The sequence below is a fragment of the Hippopotamus amphibius genome, chromosome 4 (genome assembly GCF_030028045.1).
Source record: "Hippopotamus amphibius kiboko isolate mHipAmp2 chromosome 4, mHipAmp2.hap2, whole genome shotgun sequence".
NCBI classification, from domain to species: Eukaryota; Metazoa; Chordata; class Mammalia; order Artiodactyla; family Hippopotamidae; genus Hippopotamus; species Hippopotamus amphibius.
In genome coordinates this window covers 43,718,588-43,733,752 of record NC_080189.1, presented here as the reverse complement: position 1 = coordinate 43,733,752, position 15,165 = coordinate 43,718,588, and the positions used below count along the sequence as shown (strand labels likewise).

Here is a 15,165-nt window from a genome sequence, read left to right as displayed (position 1 = left end):
CCTTAGGTTTTCAAATTTCTAAGAAACCTGAAGAAAAGCTACACCTGCTGAGAAAGTGGAGATAAATAAAAGACATGGAAGAAGCTGACCCAAAAGAATGGAGATGCTATTCCTCAGCTCTGTTTCACGGAAGCCCCAAGGAAGGGGGAGATACTTTTTACTGAGGGACAGAGACAGCTCAGAAAGGTTTCACAACAAAGTAACATACGGAGAAATAGAAGACTTAGGATCTAGAACAATACAGAGAAGATTAGTATGGCCCCTGCGTAAAGATGACACATTAATTTGTGAAGTCATGCATACTTCTGTGTTTAATGGGTACAGAGTTTTAGTTGGGGAAGGTGAGAATGTTCTGGGGATGGATGATGGTGATAGTTGCACAACAATGTGAATATACTTAATGCCACCAAACTATACACTTAAAAATGGGATAAAATGGTAAATTTTATGTCATGTTTATTTTACCACAATAAAAAAATCATCAAAATATCAATATTAAACAAAAAGAGATTGTAAGGGTCTGAAGTGATGCTGAAGAGCAGGAATGGAGAAGAAGGTACAGATGATGGAGATATTTTGAAGGGACAATCCATAGACCATGCTGATTAATTAGATGAAAGAAATCAGCAAGAAGAAGGAAATGAATGTATTCAGACTTCTCTGTGATGCATGACTGTTAAACCCTGAGAAGTGGCTGGATTGGGGGAATAAACTAAAGAGGCATCTTACTTATTAGTTTTCCTGGCAAACAGTAAAGCTGGTCCTGGCTTTCCACTTGCCTGGTTGATCCTAAGGAGACCAGGTGGGGGTGACTAAGGCCCAAACCCCTAACACATATAATCTTCTGAATTTTCCATTGTGTATATGGTTGGTGGTCAATAAATATTTGAATTATTGATCAATTAAGTACTGGGGTTGCAATTGTAGTACACAATTAATGTTTGATGGTGGCTGTAACTTTTCCCCCTATTTCATTTACCTGGGAAAAAGTTTCCCTGCTCTAATGAATATTCAGCTTAGGGTAAAGAATAGACTCACTAGCAATTTTCTTTCCCATTTTTTTTTTAATGTAGACAAACAATTTCCGGAAAAGTCCCTGGGCTGGTATAGGAGAAGGAGTGAGAAAGCTCCAAGCTCTCCTGGAAACAGAGGGGTTCTCTGAGCAGGGGAGAAGCAATAAGGAGGGTTTTTTATCACAGTCATTAATTAAGTTATATTCTAAAGATCATTAAAGCAATTAGTGCTTTGTCAGCTACTGTGAACTAGAACTCTGATTTTTTTTTTTCACCAAGTGATTCTCAAGAGGGAAGTTAGTGCAGTTTTAAAATGAAGTAGTGCTTTGTCCCAAAGTTTTTAGTCAAGATTCTTAACATATTAGAAATGTCAAATAACTAATTAAAGGTATAAATGTTTATATGTATTAAAGGGAACAAAGAATACAAAATTTGCTAATGCTTTTGAGTCATTAACCCCTTTTTTCCTTTTATGTGCAGCTTATATCATGTAAAAGTAGGTGTGATATTATGTGAAAAATAGGGAAGAAAGAGGGGAAAGAAAATGACATTTATTGAGCCTCTGCTAATTTTCAAGCCCTGTGCATAACACTTCAAATGTTGTCACATTTGACCCCTAAAAAACTCTTAAGAGGTTTGTATTGTTAACTCAATTTGACAGTCTCAACTGAGGCCCAGTCTCTTAGTGGGTTCAAGCTGCTATAACAAAAAACCACATAGTAGGTGATTTCTAAACAACAGAAATGTACTTCTCACAGTTCTGGAGGCTGGAAGTCTGAGATTCCAGTATAGTTGGGTGAGGGCTCTCTTCCAGGTTGCAGACTTCTCCTTGTAGCCTCACATGGCAGAAGGGTCAAGAAAGTTCTGTGGAACCTCCTCTTATAAGGGCACTAATCCCATTCATGAGGACTCCATCCTCCTTATGATCTAAGCACCTCCCAAAGGCCCCACCTCCTTATACCATGGCATTGGGCATTAGGACTTCAACATATAAATTGGGGGAGGAGGAGGACACAAACATACCTATTTCATGCAGTGTGTTAGTTTTGTATTGGGTAATATATTGTCATGAACCTGATGACTTAAAACATGTACTTATTATCTCACAGTTTCTGTGGGTCAGGAGTCTAGACATGGTTTAACTAGGTCCTCTTCTTAGGCAAGGCAGCCATCAAGAAGTCTGCCAGGGCTGGGGTGTCATCAAGGATCTTCCTCCAAGCTCCCCTGGGCTCCTGGCAGAACTGATTTCCTGAGGCTGTAGGGCTCACAGCAGCTTGCTTCTTCAAAGCTAGCAACGCAGAGAGACACTAGCAGCACAGGTGCTACACACTTAGGTAATCACAGACACCCCATCACTTTCACCCCAACGTGTTGATCCGAAGCAAGTCACAGGTCTGGCCACACTCAAGGGGGAGAGGATGACACAGTGATGTGAACATCCGAGGCAGGAATCATGGAGCCTGCCGAAAGTCAAGGTCATATAACCAGCTGGTTACAAATCTAAATCTTTCTGACCCCAAACCCCTGTGTTTGGATTCCAGTCTTAGCTGTACCTCTGACCACCTGAGTTATCTTGGAGAAATCACTTAACGTCACCAGGTCCAAGCCTCCTGGCTTAAAAAAAGAAGTAGCTGCTATCTGCTATGATTCTGCCCACAGGGGGCAGACCGTGGCTGAGAGACCCCTGCCTCTACGCCTCACACGCCGGGAACTGGGAATGGTCTTCACAGTAGGGACCCACCAGTCATTTTAATAGTATCTTTGGTCCTTTCTGCAGCATCATCTATGCCATTGTGATCAGAACTATTTGGGTCAAAAGCAAAGCCCACGAGACGGTGATTTCCAACTGCTCAGGTAAGTCTCTCATCTGCATTACCCAATTCTTAGCTAATTTTGCTTCTGCAGAAGGTTTCCTCTAGCAAATATGAGCTTGGGTTTTCTGGTTATAACAAGCCTGCTCTGTTATATCAGGGCCCAGCTGACAAGTCAGACTCCCAAAGGCTGTCCCTCGAAGGAGCCTTTGATCCAGGATCTGAGGGGCACCCTAGTCTGGCAGGTCTGGCAGAGAGCCACGCTGGAGGACTCTGGGATGAAAAGAGAGGACTGTGCAGGGAGGAAGCCACTCATTAAGCAAAACATGAGGACAGACATTTCTGCTTGGCTTAAATTTACAAGAAAACTGCCATCTATCCACAGAACAGTCCTGAACCCCAGGACAGTCAAACACTGTCCATGCCTTCCCCACCGTCCCAGCGCACCACCACACACCAGAACAAGCCTGAGACTGCCAGCTACAACCCTTCCCCAAATCCCATTTCAGCAAACCTTAATGCCAAGCACCATGTACACAATAGGTGCTGAGACCTGGAGGCCCACCCTACTTCCCAGGCAGACATTGCTGGGCCTCTAAGCACAAGCTGGAGAGAACACAGCAAACCACTCTGCCCGAAAGAAAGGAGAATGGGCTCCTGGGTGTCTAGTTACTATAATGCGACTAGTTCTGAAGGAGGGGACCAGCTCTGTTCCCATGGAGCTTCCACACTTCCTCCCATTTCATGCACACACACAAATGCACACATTGACACACCCAGTCTCTCTCTCACACACACGCCCATATGCACACACATATATATACTCACCCACATACGCTCACACAAGGGCAGCAAGGTATAATAGCAATCCCTGGAATAAGAAGAGCTTGGTTCTGTTCCAGATGTGCCACTAAGAGCTGTGCCACCTTGCAAAGTCATTTGACCTCTCTGGACTGCAAGGGATTAAAATGAAGGGGCAGACTAGATTCTCTCTAAGTCTTCCTCTTTTCGGATTTTCAGCTATTACCTTTACTGGACCAAGACAGAGCTTATTTTCCTCCACATTGAAGCTACTTTTAGTGTAACTGAGAGAAAGTCAAGAGGATTCACTGTTGGGCACTAATAATCTGTATCCCTCTCCCCAGGAGAATTAGTAGAGATGTATAAGTCTTGGTGTCTTCATCTGAATTCAGTTCAATTCTGCTGCGTTCCAACACGTGTCAGGAGTGGTACAAAGGACCAAGAATGTCAAAGGAGTAAATTGCATGCTACTTGACTATAGGAAGCCTACAGTCTCGTGCACTAGGTCTCAGCCGTGGCTGCACACGAGTGTTGCCCAGGGAGCTTTTCAAATGTACCAGTACCCAGAACCTGCTGCCTGAGAGATTCTAATTTACTTTATCTTGGGTGGCATCTGGGCATCATTACTTTGGAAAAGCTCTGTGGGTGATCTTAATGTGGATCTGTGTTTGACGGCCTCTGGTCTAGTAGGAGACACAGCCACAGGCAGCTGACTTCCACACTGAGTGATGAGTATCACCCAGAGGTGCACAAGGGCTGCTGGGAAATTCTCCACCCATGAAGAATCTATCATTCAGCTTGTGGCTCAGCACAGATCCTGGTGCCTCCCTCACACTGGTCTAGAATTTGAGCTCTAGTTTTTCTAGAAGAACAAGAGTGATCAGAGGGGATAAACACAAATACATTCATTTTATTCATTGTGGGTGGCTGGCGCTGGTCAAAGGTCAGAATATTTGTCAGAAAAAAAAGATGGATGAAGGCATCCTTCCTATATCAGATATCAAATAAATATACTAAATATGATAGTTGTGGAATAATCATAGAATTACATTAATGGGAGAATAGAACAGGACAGAAACTCTAAAGGAAACCTAAGGAATTTAGAGTATGATGAAATAATTCAAACGGATAGGAAAATAGAGATTAATTAGTATTGTTGAGAAGACTAACCAACTATTTGGAAATAGATAGGTAGAAAAATAAATAAACAAATACACGATTGCTACCCCATATGCTAAAAAAATTAACTACTGATTAAAGGTTTAAATAAAAGAGAGAGAAAGGGAAAGAAAAGAAAATATAAAGATTATTGTTTATAATCAGGAAAAATTGAAAAAGATCTGAACACCTGACAATGAGGGATTAAGTACATTAATTAGATAGCCATACAGTGAAATACTACAGCCCTAAAAATTATTGTATAATATACTTATTGCCATAGAAAGATGTCTACAGTGTATTAGATTAAGAAGGCAAAAGTAGTATGGTATCACGTTTATAAATGTGTGAATATATAATACACAATAGAATATATAAGAGCATGTACAGATAGATGACAGCTGGACAGATACATAAAAAATGTCAGAGAGAACAAATACATGTTATAGTGATTATCGCTGAGTGGCAGAATCTCAGTTAATTTTTATTTTCTTCTCTTTTTTGTTTATCTGGCTGTTAAAATTTCTAAAATTACAGAAATTGTATAATATAAAACACTAACCCAGTAGCTATTTAACCTGGATAAATAGCCATTATTATGCTAGCTGTATATATTCTAGATATTCATTTTTTTAATCATTAACTCAGTACCCAGAAAAAACAGTACATTTTCAATGCACTTCTCTGTGTAAACTTCACACTTGGATCCTGAGAGGTCTAATGCTGAGACTGTATGTATATATTTATTTTGTAAAAATTGTCATCTTACAAATTACAAATGGAAATCATATTAATTTTTAAATTATACATATCTGTATAGATATATAGATATATCATTGCACTGCCTGGGGAGATTTTCAAGTGAGTTGTCACTTAGCAGAGCGCATGACCCTAGTGTGATGGTGAACATGTCAAGTGTAGTGGGGCCGAAGGGTTTTGGAAGGTCCAGAGCTTTGAGCTGGAGGAGAACACAGGGAAAAGGAGGATGTGTTTAGTATGCTCAGGCTGCCATAACAATACACCACAGTGAGTGGCTTAAACAACAAATTTAATTTATCACATTTCTAGAGATTTGAAACCCGAGATTAAGGTACCAGTCATTTCTGGCCCTGGTAACAGCTCTCTTCTTGGATTGCAGATGGACGCTGCTGCCTTCTTGCTATCTCCTTACGTGGCAGGGAGGAGAGAGACAGAGAAATCTTTCTAATGTCTCTTCTTTTGAGGGCACTAATCCCATCATAAGGTTCCTGCTCTCATGATCTCATCTAACTCTATTCTCAAAGGCCCCATCTCCAAATACCATCTCACTGGGGGTTAGGGCTTCAATCTATGAATTTTGTGGGGACACAAACATTTAGTCCATAACAGGGGAAGAGTCAGGGAAAAAGAAAAAGAGATTCAGTAGAAATAAACAAAGACCCACCAAGTGTGAATAGACAAAGGCTATTTTTTCAAAGCTTACTATAGCAAGGGAGTCAGCCACTATCACATGTCTTTTGGCAGAAATACAAAAGCAGGCAGCAGAGTGGGAAAGCCTCCGGTAAGCCCTGATTGGTGGCTGTCAGCATGGGGAAGCTGTAAATGCGCTGACTAGAAGCATGGCACCCTGTGTGATGGGTTAGGGGTGCATATTTGGCTTTCTTGGGTTGCTTTTAAGTAGAAAATATGGACAAAAATTAAAGAAGCTGTCAGTCTTTAATCAATTCTTGGCTATTTGGAGTAGACTGTTACAGATATTCTTATGTGGTTTACTGGACTGTGGGATAGAGACAGTGGTCTGGCTTCCTACAAGTCTGACTTGCACACAGTAGGTTGGCTTCCTAGTCTGGTTACTGTAGATAATGGGTTGGTTTCCTGGGCTGGTTGCTGCAGAGTGTGGGTCAGAGTTCTATGATCTGGTCACCATCTATTTGCTTGTTCAGTCTGTCAACACGGACTGATAAGACAGAGGGACAGACAGAGCAGCTACTGTCAGCCACTGCTGGGTGCTTTCCATACTTTACCTCCCTGAACCCTTACAGAACCCTGCAAGGTTGTATTATCATCTATCTTTTACAAATGGAAGACAGGCTTGAAGGTCAAGCAATTTGTTTGTTTTCATAGGTAGCACATGACACAACAGGATTCAAATGCATCTATGATTGGCTAGAAAGCCTGTGTTTTCTCCTTTACATCAGGCAACCTCTCAGAAGGAAGGACATTACAGAAAGGAAGGTGGTGAATGACTGAAAAAAGAGCTCAAAATTCAAAACAAAACAAAACAAAACAAAAAACAAAAAACCCACCTTTTTTTAATTAAAAAACCCAAACTCAGGATTGTTGGCATGGCTGTCATTCACCAGCCTCCCTGCCGTGCTCCGCCTTCAGAGCGCTATTCCAGAGTCTTCTCCCAGATTGTTTTGTTTTGATGTATTTAAAAATCTAAAAGGTGACCTAATTTTGTTTACGTAGGCTGAGGTCTTCCTGTTCCTTCAGATTTAAATCAGATTGGTTTAAACCCTTGTCCTGTGATTTCTGCCACTTCCAGGAGACTGGTGTCCTTTCTCCCTGTCCCTCTGAGCTCTCACCCCACTGTCTCACCTCCAACAGCTCTTCTGTTCTCTCTGCTCCTGGTCCAATGAACCATGGACTTCACCTTATTTTCCTTAGGTTTGAGGTGATGAAAAGTTTCCACACTCTGTCAGCTGCTCCCCTACCCAGGGTATATCCCACCCCGTTTTACTCAGCAGGCCTTTCACCACTGTGGTTGGGCCCCTGTGTCTCTCCAGAGTCCCCCATATCTCCCTGCTACTCGATTTTCCAGTCCCTACACTCTTGGGTTCCCCCATCTCCAGTCCCTGAGATATTACAAAGCCACATAGAAATCCATTTTCCTGCTGACATACCGTATGCCATTACTCCTCCCCAAAGGTAGAAATGGCTACAGTCAGTTTTTATTCTTTGATACAAGTTTATATGTCCATCACACCTATTTTTAGTTTTCTATATCTTTATATCAGCATCACTGACGGCCTTCTGGAATGAGGAGCAGATGGTAGTCTCAAAAGCTTGTATACTCTATCTTATTCATAAGCAGAACTCACTTGGTTTTCTCTGTCATTACAGCCAAGTAGCTCTGGAGTTGGCTGGTAAATAAGATCTCCAGTGGTGTTAGTACCCCAGGATTATTGCTCATCAACAAGGGGACATAACCAATGATTAGTGTGAACAGAAGCTCACTTTGTAAACACGGGCTGCAAAATTCAAGTTTAAGAATCACTCTTCTTTCTGGCAAGTATGTCTATTTTCTCCCCCTTAAAGGCTGACAGAAAGGAAAAGAAAGAACTATTTAATAAACGATCTACAGACTTTCCTCAAAACAAGTGCTTGGAAGGCAAGAGGTTGAGAATATAAGGTTTTCAATCCTGCAGGTTATCTTTCATAAACGAGCTTGCTTTTGATACCCAGAGGTGTTTACTCCTACGAAACAGAACATTTATTGCATGGGAGCAGGATATAGGGGAGGTGCACCCATGAAATAGACAAAGTGTGACATATCTGGATATAACTGGGTCTGGACATTGTGACTTGGAAGATGTGACATGATCCATGCTGTATTCAAAGAACATGTTTCCAATTAAATGGGGCAGAACGAGGTGAAGAAAAAAGCTTCGGATTAGGAACTGGATTAGAGTACGCTTCCCTTCTAACTAAATGAACTTTAAGCCCATTAAGTAACTTTCTTCATCAATACATGAGAGTAAAATGGCTTCTCTGCAAACAACTACCTTCAGCAGAAGACAGAACTTTATGAAAAAAAATATATAAATATATAAATAAAGGAAGATTATAGCATGTTCGTGGATAGTAAGATTCAGTACCATAAAGATGATCTACAGATTAATGCAGTTCCAATCAAAATTGAAATGCGACATTTTATTGAGCTTGACAAGCCAATTTAAAAACATTCATGGAAATCTGAAGAGCCAAGAAAAGCCAAGAACACAGTTCTGGAAAAGTAGAACAAGGTAGTAGAGTACCAAATATTGATTTATCACAAAGTCAGAGTGATTAATAGAGTGTGGTACTGACACAATTCAATAGAAAAATGGAAAATAAAACAGCTCCCAAGTAGACCTACACATATATGAGAACTTGATACATGTCAGAAGATCACAGGAAACAAAATGAAATTGGAACTTTACCTCAATTCTTAGGCAAAATTAAATTCTAGGGAAATTATAGACAAGTGTGAAATGTAAGACTAAAAAATTTTTATAGAAAATGTAGTGTTATCTTTTTGACATTGGAATAAAAAAGGAATTCTTAAACAAGATACAAGATACATTAAACAAAAAAATGAGAAATAAATTTGACTCTGTTTATATTTAAAAGTCAAGCCAAAAAAGTGCGAGAAGCTATTTGCAACATATAATCTGGGAAAAGATTAGTATCCAGAATGTATGAAGAACTACTAAAAATCAATACAAACATATTTTTTTAAAAAGATAAATAGAATAAAAAGGAGCAAGACACAAACAGGCATTTCACAGGAGGGAAAAGAGAAATGGCCAGAAATAAGATTCTCAACCTCACTGATAAATCAGGAAAGTGAACATTTAAACTTCAATTTAGATACGATTTGCCAGTCACAGGACTGGTAAAAATTTTAAAGTCGGATATTTCTAAGTATTAACAAAGCTATAAACCTCATGGTTTATCTGGCAACATCACTCCTAAAAAACTGAGTAGGCTTCTGATTTATTTGCTTCCAGTCAGTTTCATATGCTGGCAATCATATCCAAAAAGTTTTCCTGAAAGTAAATTTCAGGTCTGACTTGCTTCCTCATCCAGTCCCTTTCTCCTAGCTTGAGGCCATCTGAAACAACAGATGGGAGGCCACGTCCTTAGTCTGACCTTCTCCTCAAGAATGATTCTTAATGGGTCATTGCTAGTTTAAACTCCTCACTGTTATAACTGAATTTGAGTACAGGCTTCACTGGTACAACACCTGCACACTCAGAAGGTACACACATTGTTTTAACACTCTGTTGGCATTTTCATTCTGTACCGGGCCACGCAAAGTATGTAGCTGGTGCTAAGAGGGGCTGGAAGCAGTTGACCCTGGCAACTCTACAAGACCCCAAATTTCAGGACTTTCTTTAACTTCCTTTTATTTTTGTTCATAAACCAACCAACTCTTGTCTGAGTTCATCTCTTTTTTCTAATACTTGGCTAAACACAGCTCGTGGCATTCAACACACTATTAACATTCTGTTTACCAACTGTGATAGTTAATTTTTTGTGTCAACTTGATTGCGCTAGCCAGATAGCTGGTAAAACATTATTTCTAGGTATGTCTGGAGAGCATTCCTGGAAGCATTTGAATCTGTAGACTAAGTAAAAAAGATCATCCTCACCAATGCCAGTGAGAATCATCCAACCCACTGCAGGCTTGAATAGAGTAAAAAGGCAAAGGAAGGGCAAATTTGCTTGAGCTAGGACATCCATCTTGCCCTGCTCTCACACATCAGCATTTCTGGGTCTTGGGACTTCAGACTAGGACCAAGATTTACACTGTTGGTTGCCTGATTCTCTAGTATTTGGACTTAGATTTATACCGTCATCTCCCCTGGTTTTCATGCCTTTGGATTTGGGCTGAATTATACCACCAGCTTTCCTGGTATTCCAGCTTATAGACAGCAGATTATGGGACTTCTCAGCCTGCATAATTGCATGAGTCAATTTCTATAATAAATTTATACACACACATATATATATATATATATCTCCTATTGATTCTCTTCTGTTTCTCTGGAGAGTCCTAACTCTACACCACCCTTTTACCCTCCCTGGGGGTCCAATCTCTGCAGGCACACAATCTGCCTTCCCCGGTATCATATGTAACAATTCTATCCAATGCATCTCTAGTGTCCCAGCTTTCCCAACCGGTTTCCTTGCTACCTGTTGCCTGCCACTAGGCCAATGCCACATGTTTTAGGTTTCTGTTATGATAGCACTGCATGTGAAGCACCAATCTCTGTTTTAAAGAAACACTAGCAGCTATGCCAGAGAACCCCAAATACAGTAGCCTGAACAAAATAGAAGTTTATTTCTTGTTCAATTAAAGTCCAATTGACAGTAAAGGACATACAGGGAAGGGAAGGACACACAGAAAAACTCAAGCAGATGGAGATTCTACCACTCTTAACAGATGGCTGCTAAGGTATCACTTTGCATAAGCACCCAGCAGGCTGGGGAGCGGGGAAGAGAGAGTGAAGAATTACCCAGGGGGCAGTTATCTGAGCCAGGCATAGGAATGGTACACATGGATTCTCCTCATGTTCCTATAGGCAGAACTTAATCACATGACTACCCCCTGCTGAAAGGGATGCTGGGAAATGTAGTCTCTCTGTGTGCTCTAGGGACAAAGAAAAGGATTTGGTAGATAGCTAACCTGTCTCTGCCACAATTATTTTAGGTCTGTCAGGGTTTCTGGTTCTGCCTGACTTGCGGAGCTAAGGAACAGAAAAGGTTGAGTTAGGTGAGTTAGGTCATACCTCCTCACATCTAGCTATGACCTCCTGTTAAAAAACGAAAACAAAACCACAAAGAAAGGAAGTAGCCAAAGTCCTAGAGCTAAGCAGATGAGACACAACACACTAAAAAATAGTTAACATTCAGGTTATATTCGCAGATAAAGGAGACATCAATGATCATAGATTGAAAATGAATTTTAAGTTTAAAAATTTTATAAACCAGGAATGACTGTTAAAATGTTTAATTTTTAAGATTCACCTGAAGTACATAAATTTCCCAACATATGAAAAAAGTATTTCTTTTAAACTATTACCAGATAGACTTCCTTGATAACAAACAAATCACCTGGACTCACTATAGGTCCACGAATGCTCCCCACCCCTGCACCCCCTGCCCCACCTGCCCGCCAGGAATAAATTCTGCTTCACTTAAAAATCCCTAGATACCAATTGCTCCCCCTTCAGGGGCTCAGCCCACAAGAAAAATCAGTTCCCAGTGACTCTGCAAGGGGCATGAAGCATGGGGAAGGTAAGGAGCAGGAACTGGCCACTTGGAGACTAAATCTCCAGCGTGGGCCCCCACTAGGGATGCATCCTGGAGCTAAGGCAGCATGCTGCTTCCAGTCCTGAATCTAATTGACCCACCGCCTCTAGGCCACCTCCCTATTAAGGCACAGTGACAGCTAAATTTAACTGCTTTTCACTCCAGCTCAGCCCCAAGGCCTGAGTAGAAATAATCCTTTTATCTCCCAATAAAGGAGAATTACTGGAATTTTGTAGCTCCACTCACTTTGAAGAGCCATCTTTCGAAGCTGGAGGCTTTGCATTTCCCAGAGTGGTCAGATTAAAGATGATTTTCACTGATCTCATTGGGAGATCGAAGGGCAGGAGTTGATTATATTGTCACCCAGTTGCCCTGTGGAAAATACTGCAAGTTTCCATTTTAAGCAGATTTCAGAGCCCAAATGTCATTCCTGAGTTTTCTGAAAAACCAACTAAGACTTCAGAGCCATACTGTTTAGGAGCCAGCTGTTACTCCAGCAAACGGAGATACTTTGAAACGGAGATACGATTTGATCTGCTGTCTTTTTTATTTGCCTCCCATGGCTATAATCCCACCCTGATAATTATTTGATGTATATAATTCCTATATACAAATAACATTGTATAATAGTCTGTCTAAATATATGTAGTAATACTTTCTGTTCACTTCCATAAAGGCAGCTCATACCTCCTGAAATACTGTTAAAACCTCATTCATCCCAACTCAACAGGGAATTGACATTCTCAACGTGAGGCTTGGCATCTTGAATACATTATTTTCTTTTAATCCTCAAAATAACTCTGAGTTTGGTGTTTTATGTTCCATTTTTGAAAGTGGGAAACTGAGGCTGGGAACAGTAGGCAATTTGCATAAGGTGACACAGCTAGTAAATTGTGGAGCCAGAGAGTGTATTCAGGTTTGACCCTGAAGTTTGTATCCTTCCCAAGATGCCATCTTGGAAATCAGGACTTTTCAACCTTGGCACGATTAGTGTTTTGAACTAGATAGTTCTCTTTCATGGGTGCTATTCTGTGCATTGAAGGATATTCAGCAGCATTCCTGGCCTCCGCCCACCAGATACCTGTAGCACCCACCCCCAACCATTGTGACAATCAAAAATGTGTCCAGATATTTCCAAATATAACCCAAGGGGCAATATTGCCCCCACTTGAGAACCACTGCTGCAAACGTTTCTGAAGCATTTGCTTGCTTACACCACTGAAGTTTTGTGGTTCTATGAAATACACAGAATAATTTGAAGGCCCTAGTAAGTGCCTAAGAGTGGCCTTCCAGGGTAGACATTAAGAAATAAAAATCAATTATAATTAGCATTTCAGTTCATTGCACATAAAAAGCCCCTTATTCCCCTTATTCCTGCTAACAGTTTGTCCTCTTCAACGAATAAGCGTTCCCACTGTGAAAACACTCAGAAGCTTCAATGGCCTGCGGCTGCCTCAGAAATTCAGCCCAGGACTTCCCTGGCGGTGCAGTGGTTAAGAATCCGCCTGCCAATGCAGGGGACACCGGTTCGATCCTTGCTGCAGGAAGATCCCACATACTGCGGACCAACTAAGCCCGTGTGCCACAACTACTGAGCCTGCGCTTTAGAGCCCGTGTGTCACAACTATTGAGCCCATGTACTGCAACTACGGAAGCCCACGCACCTAGTGCCCACGCTCTGCAACAAGAGAAGCCACCGCAATGAGTAGCCCCCACTTGCCGCAACTAGAGAAAGCCTGCGCACAGCAATGAAGACTCAACGCAGCCAATAAATTAATTAATTAAAAACAAAAGGAAAAGAAAAGAAATTCAGCCCAAACTCCTCAGGACGACAGTCAAGGTCTTCCCACTTTGGCCTCAGTTCTTCTCCACACTTTCAAATCCAACATCCTTTCAGTCTCCAGCCAAGAGAGATGACTCACCAAGGTCCAAACGCTTCCTACATGTTCTTGTTTCCGAGTCTTGGCTGAGGACGTTTCCTCTGCTTCACCCGTCTTTCGCAATCCCACTCCCCCACTCCCAGCTCTGCTTTGGGAATCTCTGCCTCTGACACGTGGCCTCCTCTGCATCACGGTAGGGGGATGGCCCCCTTCTTCGTTCATAGTTGGTTTTTGGTATTCGTCTCTCTCATCTCACCCAGCCTTGTGCAGAGTGTGTGATATTTCCAGCTGGACTGAAAGTTCCCAGAGAAGAGGCACTCTATTTTAGCCTATTTTGTTCAGTCCTTATCTCTTAGCAGATGTGCTCTGCTTGGTGAGTTGGGCTGGATTGGATTGCAGAAGGGGTAGAATAAATAGGGCAAAGGTAAATTTCATACCAGTTTCCCTGAGGATTTAAATACATTTCAAATGGGAAATCTGAACCATGTAGTGAGGACCAGCAAGCACAGTAGCTGGCCTCTAGGGTATAACTGCCCTGCCTCGTGTGACTTAGGCATCCTGGGTGGGCCTCCAACCCGGGCCGCCACTAGGGTTGTGTCCCTTGAGCCTTAATCAGTGGCACCCAGCTGAGGGTGTGTGGCTAGCATTCTGTCCATGTCTCCCTCATTGAGGGTATGCTCTGGGGTAGGTCTGCATATATCCAGAGGGAGGGCACCTTTTCCCAGTTTTCACAAAGGCACCATATGGGCTGGTAGAACCCCTGACAGTAAAAACTCTCCCACAGCATTAAGGCACCCTGTGTCCAACATCTTTACCCCCAAATTTGCCATCTAACTACTCCTTCTACTAAAAACTATTGCACTGAATTCTGCCCATCCTAATCAATAGTTGTTTTACCACTACCTCTTGACTAGAGAGAGGTTCATATTAATTCGTTCAACAAATATTTATTAATCGTTCACTAAGTTTAGAGGATACAGAAACAAAGAAAACAAAGTCTCTGTCTCCATCAAGCTTACATTCAAGTGGATGCTTATATTTAACCCTCACATGTTTACTACCAAACAACAACCACATAGGATTAAAGTTATAACCAGACTCCTATTTAGAACAGGTTTTTATTATATCTCTGGCTTGAGCTTTCGTTGAGGGTGGAGTTTCTGAGTTAGATGAGTCAATTAGTCTGGGGTAATGATTCTAGGAAGATGGCTTTGCCCTAGGTTGCTGAAGGGACCAGACAGGTGTCTCAGCATCGCCCCCTGTGGTCCCATGGCTAATTCCAGCTTCAGTTGATTCAGGGCATACAGCCAAGCCACTTGAGAGAGTCTGGATGTCTCAATGCATTTGTATTTTATATTATGCTCCAAAATGAGCAGTTTCCAGCTCCCAGCCCAGCGCCATCTTTATTCTGAAAATGTCCAAGGGGGCTCCTCCTGGGCA

At 41.6% G+C, this 15,165-nt stretch overlaps 1 protein-coding gene and 1 pseudogene across 3 annotated transcripts in view; both read left to right on the top strand.

Moving 5' to 3' along the window:
• The window catches only part of NPSR1 (neuropeptide S receptor 1), a 153,203-nt gene that overhangs the window by 131,252 nt on the left and 6,786 nt on the right, over nucleotides 1-15,165 (top strand). For all 3 annotated transcript variants that reach the window (XM_057733069.1, XM_057733067.1, XM_057733068.1), the window contains one exon: nucleotides 2,791-2,867. In XM_057733069.1, the coding sequence (XP_057589052.1) occupies nucleotides 2,791-2,867 (77 nt within the window). The remainder of the gene's footprint in view (nucleotides 1-2,790; nucleotides 2,868-15,165) is intronic.
• On the top strand, nucleotides 224-307 carry LOC130852732 (U6 spliceosomal RNA; annotated as a pseudogene).